This window comes from Oncorhynchus clarkii, unplaced genomic scaffold (genome assembly GCF_045791955.1).
Source record: "Oncorhynchus clarkii lewisi isolate Uvic-CL-2024 unplaced genomic scaffold, UVic_Ocla_1.0 unplaced_contig_5646_pilon_pilon, whole genome shotgun sequence".
NCBI classification, from domain to species: domain Eukaryota; kingdom Metazoa; phylum Chordata; class Actinopteri; order Salmoniformes; family Salmonidae; genus Oncorhynchus; species Oncorhynchus clarkii.
In genome coordinates this window covers 135,001-154,383 of record NW_027258006.1, presented here as the reverse complement: position 1 = coordinate 154,383, position 19,383 = coordinate 135,001, and the positions used below count along the sequence as shown (strand labels likewise).

The following is a 19,383-nucleotide window of genomic DNA, read 5'->3' as shown; positions in this document are numbered from 1 at the left end:
TAGTTATTTTAAGATAATAGGACGGAGCAGTAAAAGCTGTGTGTAATGGAACCCAACTAGGTAGTTATTTTAAGATAACAGGAAGCAGCAGTAACAGCTGTGTGTGTTTCCAGTCTCTGCGTCCGGCGTTGCTGAACATCAGAGAGATGTGCTACAGGATCAGTGACATGGGGCTTTGTCACATTCTGAAAGATCACACATACACTCTGGAGGAGTTCCAGGAGGCTCAGTACAACCAGCTGGAGGAGGTACGCAGTCTGTCTGTCCCTTTACATGACGTGTGTCTGTACCGTTACATGACATATTCTGTGTGTGTCTGTTCCTTTACATGACATATTCTGTGTGTGTCTGTTCCTTTACATGACATATTCTGTGTGTGTCTGTTCCTTTACATTACATATTCTGTGTGTGTCTGTTCCTTTACATGACATATTCTCTGTGTGTCTGTTCCTTTACATGACATATTCTCTGTGTGTCTGTTCCTTTACATGACATATTCTCTGTGTGTCTGTTCCTTTACATGACGTGTGTCTGTTCCTTTACATGACATATTCTCTGTGTGTCTGTCCCTTTACATGACGTGTGTCTGTTCCTTTACATGACATATTCTCTGTGTGTCTGTTCCTTTACATGACATATTCTGTGTGTGTCTGTTCCTTTACATGACATATTCTCTGTGTGTCTGTTCCTTTACATGACATATTCTCTGTGTGTCTGTACCGTTACATGACATATTCTCTGTGTGTCTGTTCCTTTACATGACATATTCTGTGTGTGTCTGTTCCTTTACATGACATATTCTCTGTGTGTCTGTTCCTTTACATGACATATTCTGTGTGTGTCTGTTCCTTTACATGACATATTCTCTGTGTGTCTGTACCGTTACATGACATATTCTCTGCGTGTCTGTTCCTTTACATGACATATTCTGTGTGTGTCTGTTCCTTTACATGACATATTCTGTGTGTGTCTGTACCGTTACATGACATATTCTCTGCGTGTCTGTTCCTTTACATGACATATTCTCTGTGTGTCTGTACCGTTACATGACATATTCTCTGTGTGTCTGTTCCTTTACATGACATATTCTGTGTGTGTCTGTTCCTTTACATGACATATTCTCTGTGTGTCTGTTCCTTTACATGACATATTCTGTGTGTGTCTGTTCCTTTACATGACATATTCTCTGTGTGTCTGTACCGTTACATGACATATTCTCTGCGTGTCTGTTCCTTTACATGACATATTCTGTGTGTGTCTGTTCCTTTACATGACATATTCTGTGTGTGTCTGTTCCTTTACATGACATATTCTGTGTGTGTCTGTTCCTTTACATGACATATTCTCTGTGTGTCTGTTCCTTTACATGACATATTCTCTGTGTGTCTGTTCCTTTACATGACATATTCTCTGTGTGTCTGTTCCTTTACATGACATATTATGTGTGTGTCTGTACCGTTACATGACATATTCTCTGCGTGTCTGTTCCTTTACATGACATATTCTGTGTGTGTCTGTTCCTTTACATGACATATTCTGTGTGTGTCTGTACCGTTACATGACATATTCTCTGCGTGTCTGTTCCTTTACATGACATATTCTCTGTGTGTCTGTACCGTTACATGACACATTCTCTGTGTGTCTGTTCCTTTACATGACATATTCTGTGTGTGTCTGTTCCTTTACATGACATATTCTCTGTGTGTCTGTACCGTTACATGACATATTCTCTGCGTGTCTGTTCCTTTACATGACATATTCTGTGTGTGTCTGTTCCTTTACATGACATATTCTGTGTGTGTCTGTACCGTTACATGACATATTCTCTGCGTGTCTGTTCCTTTACATGACATATTCTCTGTGTGTCTGTACCGTTACATGACATATTCTCTGTGTGTCTGTTCCTTTACATGACATATTCTGTGTGTGTCTGTTCCTTTACATGACATATTCTCTGTGTGTCTGTTCCTTTACATGACATATTCTGTGTGTGTCTGTTCCTTTACATGACATATTCTCTGTGTGTCTGTACCGTTACATGACATATTCTCTGCGTGTCTGTTCCTTTACATGACATATTCTGTGTGTGTCTGTTCCTTTACATGACATATTCTGTGTGTGTCTGTTCCTTTACATGACATATTCTGTGTGTGTCTGTTCCTTTACATGACATATTCTCTGTGTGTCTGTTCCTTTACATGACATATTCTCTGTGTGTCTGTTCCTTTACATGACATATTCTCTGTGTGTCTGTTCCTTTACATGACATATTCTCTGTGTGTCTGTTCCTTTACATGACATATTCTCTGTGTGTCTGTTCCTTTACATGACATATTCTCTGTGTGTCTGTTCCTTTACATGACATATTCTGTGTGTGTCTGTACCGTTACATGACATATTCTCTGCGTGTCTGTTCCTTTACTTGACATATTCTGTGTGTGTCTGTTCCTTTACATGACATATTCTGTGTGTGTCTGTACCGTTACATGACATATTCTCTGCGTGTCTGTTCCTTTACATGACATATTCTCTGTGTGTCTGTACCGTTACATGACATATTCTCTGTGTGTCTGTTCCTTTACATGACATATTCTGTGTGTGTCTGTTCCTTTACATGACATATTCTCTGTGTGTCTGTTCCTTTACATGACATATTCTGTGTGTGTCTGTTCCTTTACATGACATATTCTCTGTGTGTCTGTACCGTTACATGACATATTCTCTGCGTGTCTGTTCCTTTACATGACATATTCTGTGTGTGTCTGTTCCTTTACATGACATATTCTCTGTGTGTCTGTTCCTTTACATGACATATTCTGTGTGTGTCTGTTCCTTTACATGACATATTCTGTGTGTGTCTGTTCCTTTACATGACATATTCTGTGTGTGTCTGTTCCTTTACATGACATATTCTCTGTGTGTCTGTTCCTTTACATGACATATTCTCTGCGTGTCTGTTCCTTTACATGACATATTCTCTGTGTGTCTGTTCCTTTACATGACATATTCTCTGTGTGTCTGTACCGTTACATGACATATTCTCTGCGTGTCTGTTCCTTTACATGACATATTCTGTGTGTGTCTGTTCCTTTACATGCCATATTCTCTGTGTGTCTGTTCCTTTACATGACATATTCTGTGTGTGTCTGTTCCTTTACATGACATATTCTGTGTGTGTCTGTTCCTTTACATGACATATTCTCTGTGTGTCTGTTCCTTTACATGACATATTCTCTGTGTGTCTGTTCCTTTACATGACATATTCTCTGTGTGTCTGTTCCTTTACATGACATATTCTCTGTGTGTCTGTTCCTTTACATGACATATTCTCTGTGTGTCTGTTCCTTTACATGACATATTCTGTGTGTGTCTGTTCCTTTACATGCCATATTCTCTGTGTGTCTGTTCCTTTACATGACATATTCTGTGTGTGTCTGTTCCTTTACATGACATATTCTGTGTGTGTCTGTTCCTTTACATGACATATTCTCTGTGTGTCTGTTCCTTTACATGACATATTCTCTGTGTGTCTGTTCCTTTACATGACATATTCTCTGTGTGTCTGTTCCTTTACATGACATATTCTCTGTGTGTCTGTTCCTTTACATGACATATTCTCTGTGTGTCTGTTCCTTTACATGACATATTCTGTGTGTGTCTGTTCCTTTACATGACATATTCTGTGTGTGTCTGTTCCTTTACATGACATATTCTGTGTGTGTCTGTTCCTTTACATGACATATTCTCTGTGTGTCTGTTCCTTTACATGACATATTCTGTGTGTGTCTGTTCCTTTACATGACATATTCTGTGTGTGTCTGTTCCTTTACATGACATATTCTGTGTGTGTCTGTTCCTTTACATGACATATTCTGTGTGTGTCTGTTCCTTTACATGACATATTCTGTGTGTGTCTGTTCCTTTACATGACATATTCTGTGTGTGTCTGTTCCTTTACATGACATATTCTCTGCGTGTCTGTTCCTTTACATGACATATTCTCTGCGTGTCTGTTCCTTTACATGACATATTCTGTGTGTGTCTGTTCCTTTACATGACATATTCTGTGTGTGTCTGTTCCTTTACATGACATATTCTCTGTGTGTCTGTCCCTTTACATGACGTGTGTCTGTTCCTTTACATGACATATTCTCTGTGTGTCTGTTCCTTTACATGACATATTCTGTGTGTGTCTGTTCCTTTACATGACATATTCTCTGTGTGTCTGTTCCTTTACATGACATATTCTCTGTGTGTCTGTACCGTTACATGACATATTCTCTGTGTGTCTGTTCCTTTACATGACATATTCTGTGTGTGTCTGTTCCTTTACATGACATATTCTCTGTGTGTCTGTTCCTTTACATGACATATTCTGTGTGTGTCTGTTCCTTTACATGACATATTCTCTGTGTGTCTGTACCGTTACATGACATATTCTCTGCGTGTCTGTTCCTTTACATGACATATTCTGTGTGTGTCTGTTCCTTTACATGACATATTCTGTGTGTGTCTGTACCGTTACATGACATATTCTCTGCGTGTCTGTTCCTTTACATGACATATTCTCTGTGTGTCTGTACCGTTACATGACATATTCTCTGTGTGTCTGTTCCTTTACATGACATATTCTGTGTGTGTCTGTTCCTTTACATGACATATTCTCTGTGTGTCTGTTCCTTTACATGACATATTCTGTGTGTGTCTGTTCCTTTACATGACATATTCTCTGTGTGTCTGTACCGTTACATGACATATTCTCTGCGTGTCTGTTCCTTTACATGACATATTCTGTGTGTGTCTGTTCCTTTACATGACATATTCTGTGTGTGTCTGTTCCTTTACATGACATATTCTGTGTGTGTCTGTTCCTTTACATGACATATTCTCTGTGTGTCTGTTCCTTTACATGACATATTCTCTGTGTGTCTGTTCCTTTACATGACATATTCTCTGTGTGTCTGTTCCTTTACATGACATATTATGTGTGTGTCTGTACCGTTACATGACATATTCTCTGCGTGTCTGTTCCTTTACATGACATATTCTGTGTGTGTCTGTTCCTTTACATGACATATTCTGTGTGTGTCTGTACCGTTACATGACATATTCTCTGCGTGTCTGTTCCTTTACATGACATATTCTCTGTGTGTCTGTACCGTTACATGACACATTCTCTGTGTGTCTGTTCCTTTACATGACATATTCTGTGTGTGTCTGTTCCTTTACATGACATATTCTCTGTGTGTCTGTACCGTTACATGACATATTCTCTGCGTGTCTGTTCCTTTACATGACATATTCTGTGTGTGTCTGTTCCTTTACATGACATATTCTGTGTGTGTCTGTACCGTTACATGACATATTCTCTGCGTGTCTGTTCCTTTACATGACATATTCTCTGTGTGTCTGTACCGTTACATGACATATTCTCTGTGTGTCTGTTCCTTTACATGACATATTCTGTGTGTGTCTGTTCCTTTACATGACATATTCTCTGTGTGTCTGTTCCTTTACATGACATATTCTGTGTGTGTCTGTTCCTTTACATGACATATTCTCTGTGTGTCTGTACCGTTACATGACATATTCTCTGCGTGTCTGTTCCTTTACATGACATATTCTGTGTGTGTCTGTTCCTTTACATGACATATTCTGTGTGTGTCTGTTCCTTTACATGACATATTCTGTGTGTGTCTGTTCCTTTACATGACATATTCTCTGTGTGTCTGTTCCTTTACATGACATATTCTCTGTGTGTCTGTTCCTTTACATGACATATTCTCTGTGTGTCTGTTCCTTTACATGACATATTCTCTGTGTGTCTGTTCCTTTACATGACATATTCTCTGTGTGTCTGTTCCTTTACATGACATATTCTCTGTGTGTCTGTTCCTTTACATGACATATTCTGTGTGTGTCTGTACCGTTACATGACATATTCTCTGCGTGTCTGTTCCTTTACTTGACATATTCTGTGTGTGTCTGTTCCTTTACATGACATATTCTGTGTGTGTCTGTACCGTTACATGACATATTCTCTGCGTGTCTGTTCCTTTACATGACATATTCTCTGTGTGTCTGTACCGTTACATGACATATTCTCTGTGTGTCTGTTCCTTTACATGACATATTCTGTGTGTGTCTGTTCCTTTACATGACATATTCTCTGTGTGTCTGTTCCTTTACATGACATATTCTGTGTGTGTCTGTTCCTTTACATGACATATTCTCTGTGTGTCTGTACCGTTACATGACATATTCTCTGCGTGTCTGTTCCTTTACATGACATATTCTGTGTGTGTCTGTTCCTTTACATGACATATTCTCTGTGTGTCTGTTCCTTTACATGACATATTCTGTGTGTGTCTGTTCCTTTACATGACATATTCTGTGTGTGTCTGTTCCTTTACATGACATATTCTGTGTGTGTCTGTTCCTTTACATGACATATTCTCTGTGTGTCTGTTCCTTTACATGACATATTCTCTGCGTGTCTGTTCCTTTACATGACATATTCTCTGTGTGTCTGTTCCTTTACATGACATATTCTCTGTGTGTCTGTACCGTTACATGACATATTCTCTGCGTGTCTGTTCCTTTACATGACATATTCTGTGTGTGTCTGTTCCTTTACATGCCATATTCTCTGTGTGTCTGTTCCTTTACATGACATATTCTGTGTGTGTCTGTTCCTTTACATGACATATTCTGTGTGTGTCTGTTCCTTTACATGACATATTCTCTGTGTGTCTGTTCCTTTACATGACATATTCTCTGTGTGTCTGTTCCTTTACATGACATATTCTCTGTGTGTCTGTTCCTTTACATGACATATTCTCTGTGTGTCTGTTCCTTTACATGACATATTCTCTGTGTGTCTGTTCCTTTACATGACATATTCTCTGTGTGTCTGTTCCTTTACATGACATATTCTGTGTGTGTCTGTTCCTTTACATGACATATTCTGTGTGTGTCTGTTCCTTTACATGACATATTCTCTGTGTGTCTGTTCCTTTACATGACATATTCTGTGTGTGTCTGTTCCTTTACATGACATATTCTGTGTGTGTCTGTTCCTTTACATGACATATTCTGTGTGTGTCTGTTCCTTTACATGACATATTCTGTGTGTGTCTGTTCCTTTACATGACATATTCTGTGTGTGTCTGTTCCTTTACATGACATATTCTGTGTGTGTCTGTTCCTTTACATGACATATTCTGTGTGTGTCTGTTCCTTTACATGACATATTCTCTGCGTGTCTGTTCCTTTACATGACATATTCTCTGCGTGTCTGTTCCTTTACATGACATATTCTGTGTGTGTCTGTTCCTTTACATGACATATTCTGTGTGTGTCTGTTCCTTTACATGACATATTCTGTGTGTGTCTGTTCCTTTACATGACATATTCTGTGTGTGTCTGTTCCTTTACATGACATATTCTGTGTGTGTCTGTTCCTTTACATGACATATTCTCTGTGTGTGTCTGTTCCTTTACATGACATATTCTGTGTGTGTCTGTTCCTTTACATGACATATTCTCTGTGTGTGTCTGTTCCTTTACATGACATATTCTGTGTGTGTCTGTTCCGTTACATGACATATTCTCTGCGTGTCTGTTCCTTTACATGACATATTCTGTGTGTGTCTGTTCCTTTACATTACATATTCTGTGTGTGTCTGTACCGTTACATGACATATTCTCTGCGTGTCTGTTCCTTTACATGACATATTCTCTGTGTGTCTGTACCGTTACATGACATATTCTCTGTGTGTCTGTTCCTTTACATGACATATTCTGTGTGTGTCTGTTCCTTTACATGACATATTCTCTGTGTGTCTGTTCCTTTACATGACATATTCTGTGTGTGTCTGTTCCTTTACATGACATATTCTCTGTGTGTCTGTACCGTTACATGACATATTCTCTGCGTGTCTGTTCCTTTACATGACATATTCTGTGTGTGTCTGTTCCTTTACATGACATATTCTCTGTGTGTCTGTCCCTTTACATGACGTGTGTCTGTTCCTTTACATGACATATTCTCTGTGTGTCTGTTCCTTTACATGACATATTCTGTGTGTGTCTGTTCCTTTACATGACATATTCTCTGTGTGTCTGTTCCTTTACATGACATATTCTCTGTGTGTCTGTACCGTTACATGACATATTCTCTGTGTGTCTGTTCCTTTACATGACATATTCTGTGTGTGTCTGTTCCTTTACATGACACATTCTCTGTGTGTCTGTTCCTTTACATGACATATTCTGTGTGTGTCTGTTCCTTTACATGACATATTCTCTGTGTGTCTGTACCGTTACATGACATATTCTCTGCGTGTCTGTTCCTTTACATGACATATTCTGTGTGTGTCTGTTCCTTTACATGACATATTCTGTGTGTGTCTGTACCGTTACATGACATATTCTCTGCGTGTCTGTTCCTTTACATGACATATTCTGTGTGTGTCTGTTCCTTTACATGACATATTCTGTGTGTGTCTGTTCCTTTACATTACATATTCTGTGTGTGTCTGTTCCTTTACATGACATATTCTCTGTGTGTCTGTTCCTTTACATGACATATTCTCTGTGTGTCTGTTCCTTTACATGACATATTCTCTGTGTGTCTGTTCCTTTACATGACGTGTGTCTGTTCCTTTACATGACATATTCTCTGTGTGTCTGTCCCTTTACATGACGTGTGTCTGTTCCTTTACATGACATATTCTCTGTGTGTCTGTTCCTTTACATGACATATTCTGTGTGTGTCTGTTCCTTTACATGACATATTCTCTGTGTGTCTGTTCCTTTACATGACATATTCTCTGTGTGTCTGTACCGTTACATGACATATTCTCTGTGTGTCTGTTCCTTTACATGACATATTCTGTGTGTGTCTGTTCCTTTACATGACATATTCTCTGTGTGTCTGTTCCTTTACATGACATATTCTGTGTGTGTCTGTTCCTTTACATGACATATTCTCTGTGTGTCTGTACCGTTACATGACATATTCTCTGCGTGTCTGTTCCTTTACATGACATATTCTGTGTGTGTCTGTTCCTTTACATGACATATTCTGTGTGTGTCTGTACCGTTACATGACATATTCTCTGCGTGTCTGTTCCTTTACATGACATATTCTCTGTGTGTCTGTACCGTTACATGACATATTCTCTGTGTGTCTGTTCCTTTACATGACATATTCTGTGTGTGTCTGTTCCTTTACATGACATATTCTCTGTGTGTCTGTTCCTTTACATGACATATTCTGTGTGTGTCTGTTCCTTTACATGACATATTCTCTGTGTGTCTGTACCGTTACATGACATATTCTCTGCGTGTCTGTTCCTTTACATGACATATTCTGTGTGTGTCTGTTCCTTTACATGCCATATTCTCTGTGTGTCTGTTCCTTTACATGACATATTCTGTGTGTGTCTGTTCCTTTACATGACATATTCTGTGTGTGTCTGTTCCTTTACATGACATATTCTCTGTGTGTCTGTTCCTTTACATGACATATTCTCTGTGTGTCTGTTCCTTTACATGACATATTCTCTGTGTGTCTGTTCCTTTACATGACATATTCTCTGTGTGTCTGTTCCTTTACATGACATATTCTCTGTGTGTCTGTTCCTTTACATGACATATTCTGTGTGTGTCTGTTCCTTTACATGACATATTCTGTGTGTGTCTGTTCCTTTACATGACATATTCTGTGTGTGTCTGTTCCTTTACATGACATATTCTCTGTGTGTCTGTACCGTTACATGACATATTCTCTGCGTGTCTGTTCCTTTACATGACATATTCTGTGTGTGTCTGTTCCTTTACATGACATATTCTGTGTGTGTCTGTACCGTTACATGACATATTCTCTGCGTGTCTGTTCCTTTACATGACATATTCTCTGTGTGTCTGTACCGTTACATGACATATTCTCTGTGTGTCTGTTCCTTTACATGACATATTCTGTGTGTGTCTGTTCCTTTACATGACATATTCTCTGTGTGTCTGTTCCTTTACATGACATATTCTGTGTGTGTCTGTTCCTTTACATGACATATTCTCTGTGTGTCTGTACCGTTACATGACATATTCTCTGCGTGTCTGTTCCTTTACATGACATATTCTGTGTGTGTCTGTTCCTTTACATGCCATATTCTCTGTGTGTCTGTTCCTTTACATGACATATTCTGTGTGTGTCTGTTCCTTTACATGACATATTCTGTGTGTGTCTGTTCCTTTACATGACATATTCTCTGTGTGTCTGTTCCTTTACATGACATATTCTCTGTGTGTCTGTTCCTTTACATGACATATTCTCTGTGTGTCTGTTCCTTTACATGACATATTCTCTGTGTGTCTGTTCCTTTACATGACATATTCTCTGTGTGTCTGTTCCTTTACATGACATATTCTGTGTGTGTCTGTTCCTTTACATGACATATTCTGTGTGTGTCTGTTCCTTTACATGACATATTCTCTGTGTGTCTGTACCGTTACATGACATATTCTCTGCGTGTCTGTTCCTTTACATGACATATTCTGTGTGTGTCTGTTCCTTTACATGACATATTCTGTGTGTGTCTGTACCGTTACATGACATATTCTCTGCGTGTCTGTTCCTTTACATGACATATTCTCTGTGTGTCTGTACCGTTACATGACATATTCTCTGTGTGTCTGTTCCTTTACATGACATATTCTGTGTGTGTCTGTTCCTTTACATGACATATTCTCTGTGTGTCTGTTCCTTTACATGACATATTCTGTGTGTGTCTGTTCCTTTACATGACATATTCTCTGTGTGTCTGTACCGTTACATGACATATTCTCTGCGTGTCTGTTCCTTTACATGACATATTCTGTGTGTGTCTGTTCCTTTACATGCCATATTCTCTGTGTGTCTGTTCCTTTACATGACATATTCTGTGTGTGTCTGTTCCTTTACATGACATATTCTGTGTGTGTCTGTTCCTTTACATGACATATTCTCTGTGTGTCTGTTCCTTTACATGACATATTCTCTGTGTGTCTGTTCCTTTACATGACATATTCTCTGTGTGTCTGTTCCTTTACATGACATATTCTCTGTGTGTCTGTTCCTTTACATGACATATTCTGTGTGTGTCTGTTCCTTTACATGACATATTCTGTGTGTGTCTGTTCCTTTACATGACATATTCTGTGTGTGTCTGTTCCTTTACATGACATATTCTCTGTGTGTCTGTTCCTTTACATGACATATGCTGTGTGTGTCTGTTCCTTTACATGACATATTCTGTGTGTGTCTGTTCCTTTACATGACATATTCTGTGTGTGTCTGTTCCTTTACATGACATATTCTGTGTGTGTCTGTTCCTTTACATGACATATTCTCTGTGTGTCTGTACCGTTACATGACATATTCTCTGCGTGTCTGTTCCTTTACATGACATATTCTCTGTGTGTCTGTACCGTTACATGACATATTCTCTGTGTGTCTGTTCCTTTACATGACATATTCTGTGTGTGTCTGTTCCTTTACATGACATATTCTGTGTGTGTCTGTTCCTTTACATGACATATTCTCTGCGTGTCTGTACCGTTACATGACATATTCTCTGCGTGTCTGTTCCTTTACATGACATATTCTGTGTGTGTCTGTTCCTTTACATGCCATATTCTCTGTGTGTCTGTTCCTTTACATGACATATTCTGTGTGTGTCTGTTCCTTTACATGACATATTCTGTGTGTGTCTGTTCCTTTACATGACATATTCTCTGTGTGTCTGTTCCTTTACATGACATATTCTCTGTGTGTCTGTTCCTTTACATGACATATTCTCTGTGTGTCTGTTCCTTTACATGACATATTCTCTGTGTGTCTGTTCCTTTACATGACATATTCTGTGTGTGTCTGTTCCTTTACATGACATATTCTGTGTGTGTCTGTTCCTTTACATGACATATTCTGTGTGTGTCTGTTCCTTTACATGACATATTCTCTGTGTGTCTGTTCCTTTACATGACATATGCTGTGTGTGTCTGTTCCTTTACATGACATATTCTGTGTGTGTCTGTTCCTTTACATGACATATTCTGTGTGTGTCTGTTCCTTTACATGACATATTCTGTGTGTGTCTGTTCCTTTACATGACATATTCTCTGTGTGTCTGTTCCTTTACATGACATATTCTGTGTGTGTCTGTTCCTTTACATGACATATTCTGTGTGTGTCTGTTCCTTTACATGACATATTCTCTGCGTGTCTGTTCCTTTACATGACATATTCTCTGCGTGTCTGTTCCTTTACATGACATATTCTGTGTGTGTCTGTTCCTTTACATGACATATTCTGTGTGTGTCTGTTCCTTTACATGACATATTCTGTGTGTGTCTGTTCCTTTACATGACATATTCTGTGTGTGTCTGTTCCTTTACATGACATATTCTGTGTGTGTCTGTTCCTTTACATGACATATTCTCTGTGTGTGTCTGTTCCTTTACATGACATATTCTCTGTGTGTCTGTTCCTTTACATGACATATTCTGTGTGTGTCTGTTCCTTTACATGACATATTCTGTGTGTGTCTGTTCCTTTACATGACATATTCTCTGTGTGTGTCTGTTCCTTTACATGACATATTCTGTGTGTGTCTGTTCCGTTACATGACATATTCTCTGCGTGTCTGTTCCTTTACATGACATATTCTGTGTGTGTCTGTTCCTTTACATGACATATTCTGTGTGTGTCTGTACCGTTACATGACATATTCTCTGCGTGTCTGTTCCTTTACATGACATATTCTCTGTGTGTCTGTACCGTTACATGACATATTCTCTGTGTGTCTGTTCCTTTACATGACATATTCTGTGTGTGTCTGTTCCTTTACATGACATATTCTCTGTGTGTCTGTTCCTTTACATGCCATATTCTGTGTGTGTCTGTTCCTTTACATGACATATTCTCTGTGTGTCTGTACCGTTACATGACATATTCTCTGCGTGTCTGTTCCTTTACATGACATATTCTGTGTGTGTCTGTTCCTTTACATGACATATTCTCTGTGTGTCTGTCCCTTTACATGACGTGTGTCTGTTCCTTTACATGACATATTCTCTGTGTGTCTGTTCCTTTACATGACATATTCTGTGTGTGTCTGTTCCTTTACATGACATATTCTCTGTGTGTCTGTTCCTTTACATGACATATTCTCTGTGTGTCTGTACCGTTACATGACATATTCTCTGTGTGTCTGTTCCTTTACATGACATATTCTGTGTGTGTCTGTTCCTTTACATGACACATTCTCTGTGTGTCTGTTCCTTTACATGACATATTCTGTGTGTGTCTGTTCCTTTACATGACATATTCTCTGTGTGTCTGTACCGTTACATGACATATTCTCTGCGTGTCTGTTCCTTTACATGACATATTCTGTGTGTGTCTGTTCCTTTACATGACATATTCTCTGTGTGTCTGTACCGTTACATGACATATTCTCTGCGTGTCTGTTCCTTTACATGACATATTCTGTGTGTGTCTGTTCCTTTACATGACATATTCTCTGTGTGTCTGTTCCTTTACATGACATATTCTGTGTGTGTCTGTTCCTTTACATGACATATTCTGTGTGTGTCTGTTCCTTTACATGACATATTCTGTGTGTGTCTGTTCCTTTACATGACATATTCTCTGTGTGTCTGTTCCTTTACATGACATATTCTCTGCGTGTCTGTTCCTTTACATGACATATTCTCTGTGTGTCTGTTCCTTTACATGACATATTCTCTGTGTGTCTGTACCGTTACATGACATATTCTCTGCGTGTCTGTTCCTTTACATGACATATTCTGTGTGTGTCTGTTCCTTTACATGCCATATTCTCTGTGTGTCTGTTCCTTTACATGACATATTCTGTGTGTGTCTGTTCCTTTACATGACATATTCTGTGTGTGTCTGTTCCTTTACATGACATATTCTCTGTGTGTCTGTTCCTTTACATGACATATTCTCTGTGTGTCTGTTCCTTTACATGACATATTCTCTGTGTGTCTGTTCCTTTACATGACATATTCTCTGTGTGTCTGTTCCTTTACATGACATATTCTCTGTGTGTCTGTTCCTTTACATGACATATTCTGTGTGTGTCTGTTCCTTTACATGACATATTCTGTGTGTGTCTGTTCCTTTACATGACATATTCTGTGTGTGTCTGTTCCTTTACATGACATATTCTCTGTGTGTCTGTTCCTTTACATGACATATTCTGTGTGTGTCTGTTCCTTTACATGACATATTCTGTGTGTGTCTGTTCCTTTACATGACATATTCTGTGTGTGTCTGTTCCTTTACATGACATATTCTGTGTGTGTCTGTTCCTTTACATGACATATTCTCTGTGTGTCTGTTCCTTTACATGACATATTCTGTGTGTGTCTGTTCCTTTACATGACATATTCTGTGTGTGTCTGTTCCTTTACATGACATATTCTCTGCGTGTCTGTTCCTTTACATGACATATTCTCTGCGTGTCTGTTCCTTTACATGACATATTCTGTGTGTGTCTGTTCCTTTACATGACATATTCTGTGTGTGTCTGTTCCTTTACATGACATATTCTGTGTGTGTCTGTTCCTTTACATGACATATTCTGTGTGTGTCTGTTCCTTTACATGACATATTCTGTGTGTGTCTGTTCCTTTACATGACATATTCTCTGTGTGTGTCTGTTCCTTTACATGACATATTCTCTGTGTGTCTGTTCCTTTACATGACATATTCTGTGTGTGTCTGTTCCTTTACATGACATATTCTGTGTGTGTCTGTTCCTTTACATGACATATTCTCTGTGTGTGTCTGTTCCTTTACATGACATATTCTGTGTGTGTCTGTTCCGTTACATGACATATTCTCTGCGTGTCTGTTCCTTTACATGACATATTCTGTGTGTGTCTGTTCCTTTACATGACATATTCTGTGTGTGTCTGTACCGTTACATGACATATTCTCTGCGTGTCTGTTCCTTTACATGACATATTCTCTGTGTGTCTGTACCGTTACATGACATATTCTCTGTGTGTCTGTTCCTTTACATGACATATTCTGTGTGTGTCTGTTCCTTTACATGACATATTCTCTGTGTGTCTGTTCCTTTACATGACATATTCTGTGTGTGTCTGTTCCTTTACATGACATATTCTCTGTGTGTCTGTACCGTTACATGACATATTCTCTGCGTGTCTGTTCCTTTACATGACATATTCTGTGTGTGTCTGTTCCTTTACATGACATATTCTCTGTGTGTCTGTCCCTTTACATGACGTGTGTCTGTTCCTTTACATGACATATTCTCTGTGTGTCTGTTCCTTTACATGACATATTCTGTGTGTGTCTGTTCCTTTACATGACATATTCTCTGTGTGTCTGTTCCTTTACATGACATATTCTCTGTGTGTCTGTACCGTTACATGACATATTCTCTGTGTGTCTGTTCCTTTACATGACATATTCTGTGTGTGTCTGTTCCTTTACATGACACATTCTCTGTGTGTCTGTTCCTTTACATGACATATTCTGTGTGTGTCTGTTCCTTTACATGACATATTCTCTGTGTGTCTGTACCGTTACATGACATATTCTCTGCGTGTCTGTTCCTTTACATGACATATTCTGTGTGTGTCTGTTCCTTTACATGACATATTCTGTGTGTGTCTGTACCGTTACATGACATATTCTCTGTGTGTCTGTTCCTTTACATGACATATTCTGTGTGTGTCTGTTCCTTTACATGACATATTCTCTGTGTGTCTGTACCGTTACATGACATATTCTCTGCGTGTCTGTTCCTTTACATGACATATTCTGTGTGTGTCTGTTCCTTTACATGACATATTCTCTGTGTGTCTGTCCCTTTACATGACGTGTGTCTGTTCCTTTACATGACATATTCTCTGTGTGTCTGTTCCTTTACATGACATATTCTGTGTGTGTCTGTTCCTTTACATGACATATTCTCTGTGTGTCTGTTCCTTTACATGACATATTCTCTGTGTGTCTGTACCGTTACATGACATATTCTCTGTGTGTCTGTTCCTTTACATGACATATTCTGTGTGTGTCTGTTCCTTTACATGACACATTCTCTGTGTGTCTGTTCCTTTACATGACATATTCTGTGTGTGTCTGTTCCTTTACATGACATATTCTCTGTGTGTCTGTACCGTTACATGACATATTCTCTGCGTGTCTGTTCCTTTACATGACATATTCTGTGTGTGTCTGTTCCTTTACATGACATATTCTGTGTGTGTCTGTACCGTTACATGACATATTCTCTGCGTGTCTGTTCCTTTACATGACATATTCTCTGTGTGTCTGTACCGTTACATGACATATTCTCTGTGTGTCTGTTCCTTTACATGACATATTCTGTGTGTGTCTGTTCCTTTACATGACATATTCTCTGTGTGTCTGTTCCTTTACATGACATATTCTGTGTGTGTCTGTTCCTTTACATGACATATTCTCTGTGTGTCTGTACCGTTACATGACATATTCTCTGCGTGTCTGTTCCTTTACATGACATATTCTGTGTGTGTCTGTTCCTTTACATGACATATTCTGTGTGTGTCTGTTCCTTTACATGACATATTCTGTGTGTGTCTGTTCCTTTACATGACATATTCTCTGTGTGTCTGTTCCTTTACATGACATATTCTCTGTGTGTCTGTTCCTTTACATGACATATTCTCTGTGTGTCTGTTCCTTTACATGACATATTCTCTGTGTGTCTGTTCCTTTACATGACATATTCTCTGTGTGTCTGTTCCTTTACATGACATATTCTCTGTGTGTCTGTTCCTTTACATGACATATTCTGTGTGTGTCTGTTCCTTTACATGACATATTCTCTGTGTGTCTGTTCCTTTACATGACATATTCTGTGTGTGTCTGTTCCTTTACATGACATATTCTCTGTGTGTCTGTACCGTTACATGACATATTCTCTGCGTGTCTGTTCCTTTACATGACATATTCTGTGTGTGTCTGTTCCTTTACATGACATATTCTCTGTGTGTCTGTTCCTTTACATGACATATTCTGTGTGTGTCTGTTCCTTTACATGACATATTCTGTGTGTGTCTGTTCCTTTACATGACATATTCTGTGTGTGTCTGTTCCTTTACATGACATATTCTCTGTGTGTCTGTTCCTTTACATGACATATTCTCTGCGTGTCTGTTCCTTTACATGACATATTCTCTGTGTGTCTGTTCCTTTACATGACATATTCTCTGTGTGTCTGTACCGTTACATGACATATTCTCTGCGTGTCTGTTCCTTTACATGACATATTCTGTGTGTGTCTGTTCCTTTACATGCCATATTCTCTGTGTGTCTGTTCCTTTACATGACATATTCTGTGTGTGTCTGTTCCTTTACATGACATATTCTGTGTGTGTCTGTTCCTTTACATGACATATTCTCTGTGTGTCTGTTCCTTTACATGACATATTCTCTGTGTGTCTGTTCCTTTACATGACATATTCTCTGTGTGTCTGTTCCTTTACATGACATATTCTCTGTGTGTCTGTTCCTTTACATGACATATTCTCTGTGTGTCTGTTCCTTTACATGACATATTCTGTGTGTGTCTGTTCCTTTACATGACATATTCTCTGTGTGTCTGTACCGTTACATGACATATTCTCTGCGTGTCTGTTCCTTTACATGACATATTCTGTGTGTGTCTGTTCCTTTACATGACATATTCTGTGTGTGTCTGTTCCTTTACATGACATATTCTGTGTGTGTCTGTTCCTTTACATGACATATTCTCTGTGTGTCTGTTCCTTTACATGACATATTCTCTGTGTGTCTGTTCCTTTACATGACATATTCTCTGTGTGTCTGTTCCTTTACATGACATATTCTCTGTGTGTCTGTTCCTTTACATGACATATTCTCTGTGTGTCTGTTCCTTTACATGACATATTCTCTGTGTGTCTGTTCCTTTACATGACATATTCTGTGTGTGTCTGTACCGTTACATGACATATTCTCTGCGTGTCTGTTCCTTTACTTGACATATTCTGTGTGTGTCTGTTCCTTTACATGACATATTCTGTGTGTGTCTGTACCGTTACATGACATATTCTCTGCGTGTCTGTTCCTTTACATGACATATTCTCTGTGTGTCTGTACCGTTACATGACATATTCTCTGTGTGTCTGTTCCTTTACATGACATATTCTGTGTGTGTCTGTTCCTTTACATGACATATTCTGTGTGTGTCTGTTCCTTTACATGACATATTCTGTGTGTGTCTGTTCCTTTACATGACATATTCTCTGTGTGTCTGTACCGTTACATGACATATTCTCTGCGTGTCTGTTCCTTTACATGACATATTCTGTGTGTGTCTGTTCCTTTACATGACATATTCTCTGTGTGTCTGTTCCTTTACATGACATATTCTGTGTGTGTCTGTTCCTTTACATGACATATTCTGTGTGTGTCTGTTCCTTTACATGACATATTCTGTGTGTGTCTGTTCCTTTACATGACATATTCTCTGTGTGTCTGTTCCTTTACATGACATATTCTCTGCGTGTCTGTTCCTTTACATGACATATTCTCTGTGTGTCTGTTCCTTTACATGACATATTCTCTGTGTGTCTGTACCGTTACATGACATATTCTCTGCGTGTCTGTTCCTTTACATGACATATTCTGTGTGTGTCTGTTCCTTTACATGCCATATTCTCTGTGTGTCTGTTCCTTTACATGACATATTCTGTGTGTGTCTGTTCCTTTACATGACATATTCTGTGTGTGTCTGTTCCTTTACATGACATATTCTCTGTGTGTCTGTTCCTTTACATGACATATTCTCTGTGTGTCTGTTCCTTTACATGACATATTCTCTGTGTGTCTGTTCCTTTACATGACATATTCTCTGTGTGTCTGTTCCTTTACATGACATATTCTCTGTGTGTCTGTTCCTTTACATGACATATTCTGTGTGTGTCTGTTCCTTTACATGACATATTCTGTGTGTGTCTGTTCCTTTACATGACATATTCTGTGTGTGTCTGTTCCTTTACATGACATATTCTCTGTGTGTCTGTTCCTTTACATGACATATTCTGTGTGTGTCTGTTCCTTTACATGACATATTCTGTGTGTGTCTGTTCCTTTACATGACATATTCTGTGTGTGTCTGTTCCTTTACATGACATATTCTGTGTGTGTCTGTTCCTTTACATGACATATTCTCTGTGTGTCTGTTCCTTTACATGACATATTCTGTGTGTGTCTGTTCCTTTACATGACATATTCTGTGTGTGTCTGTTCCTTTACATGACATATTCTCTGCGTGT

At 38.6% G+C, this 19,383-nt stretch overlaps 1 protein-coding gene across 1 annotated transcript in view; it reads left to right on the top strand.

Moving 5' to 3' along the window:
• The window catches only part of LOC139394477 (dynein axonemal heavy chain 6-like), a 157,658-nt gene that overhangs the window by 6,871 nt on the left and 131,404 nt on the right, over positions 1-19,383 (top strand). Inside the window, exon 6 of the mRNA XM_071142548.1 lies at positions 114-248. Within this exon, the coding sequence (XP_070998649.1) occupies positions 114-248 (135 nt within the window). The remainder of the gene's footprint in view (positions 1-113; positions 249-19,383) is intronic.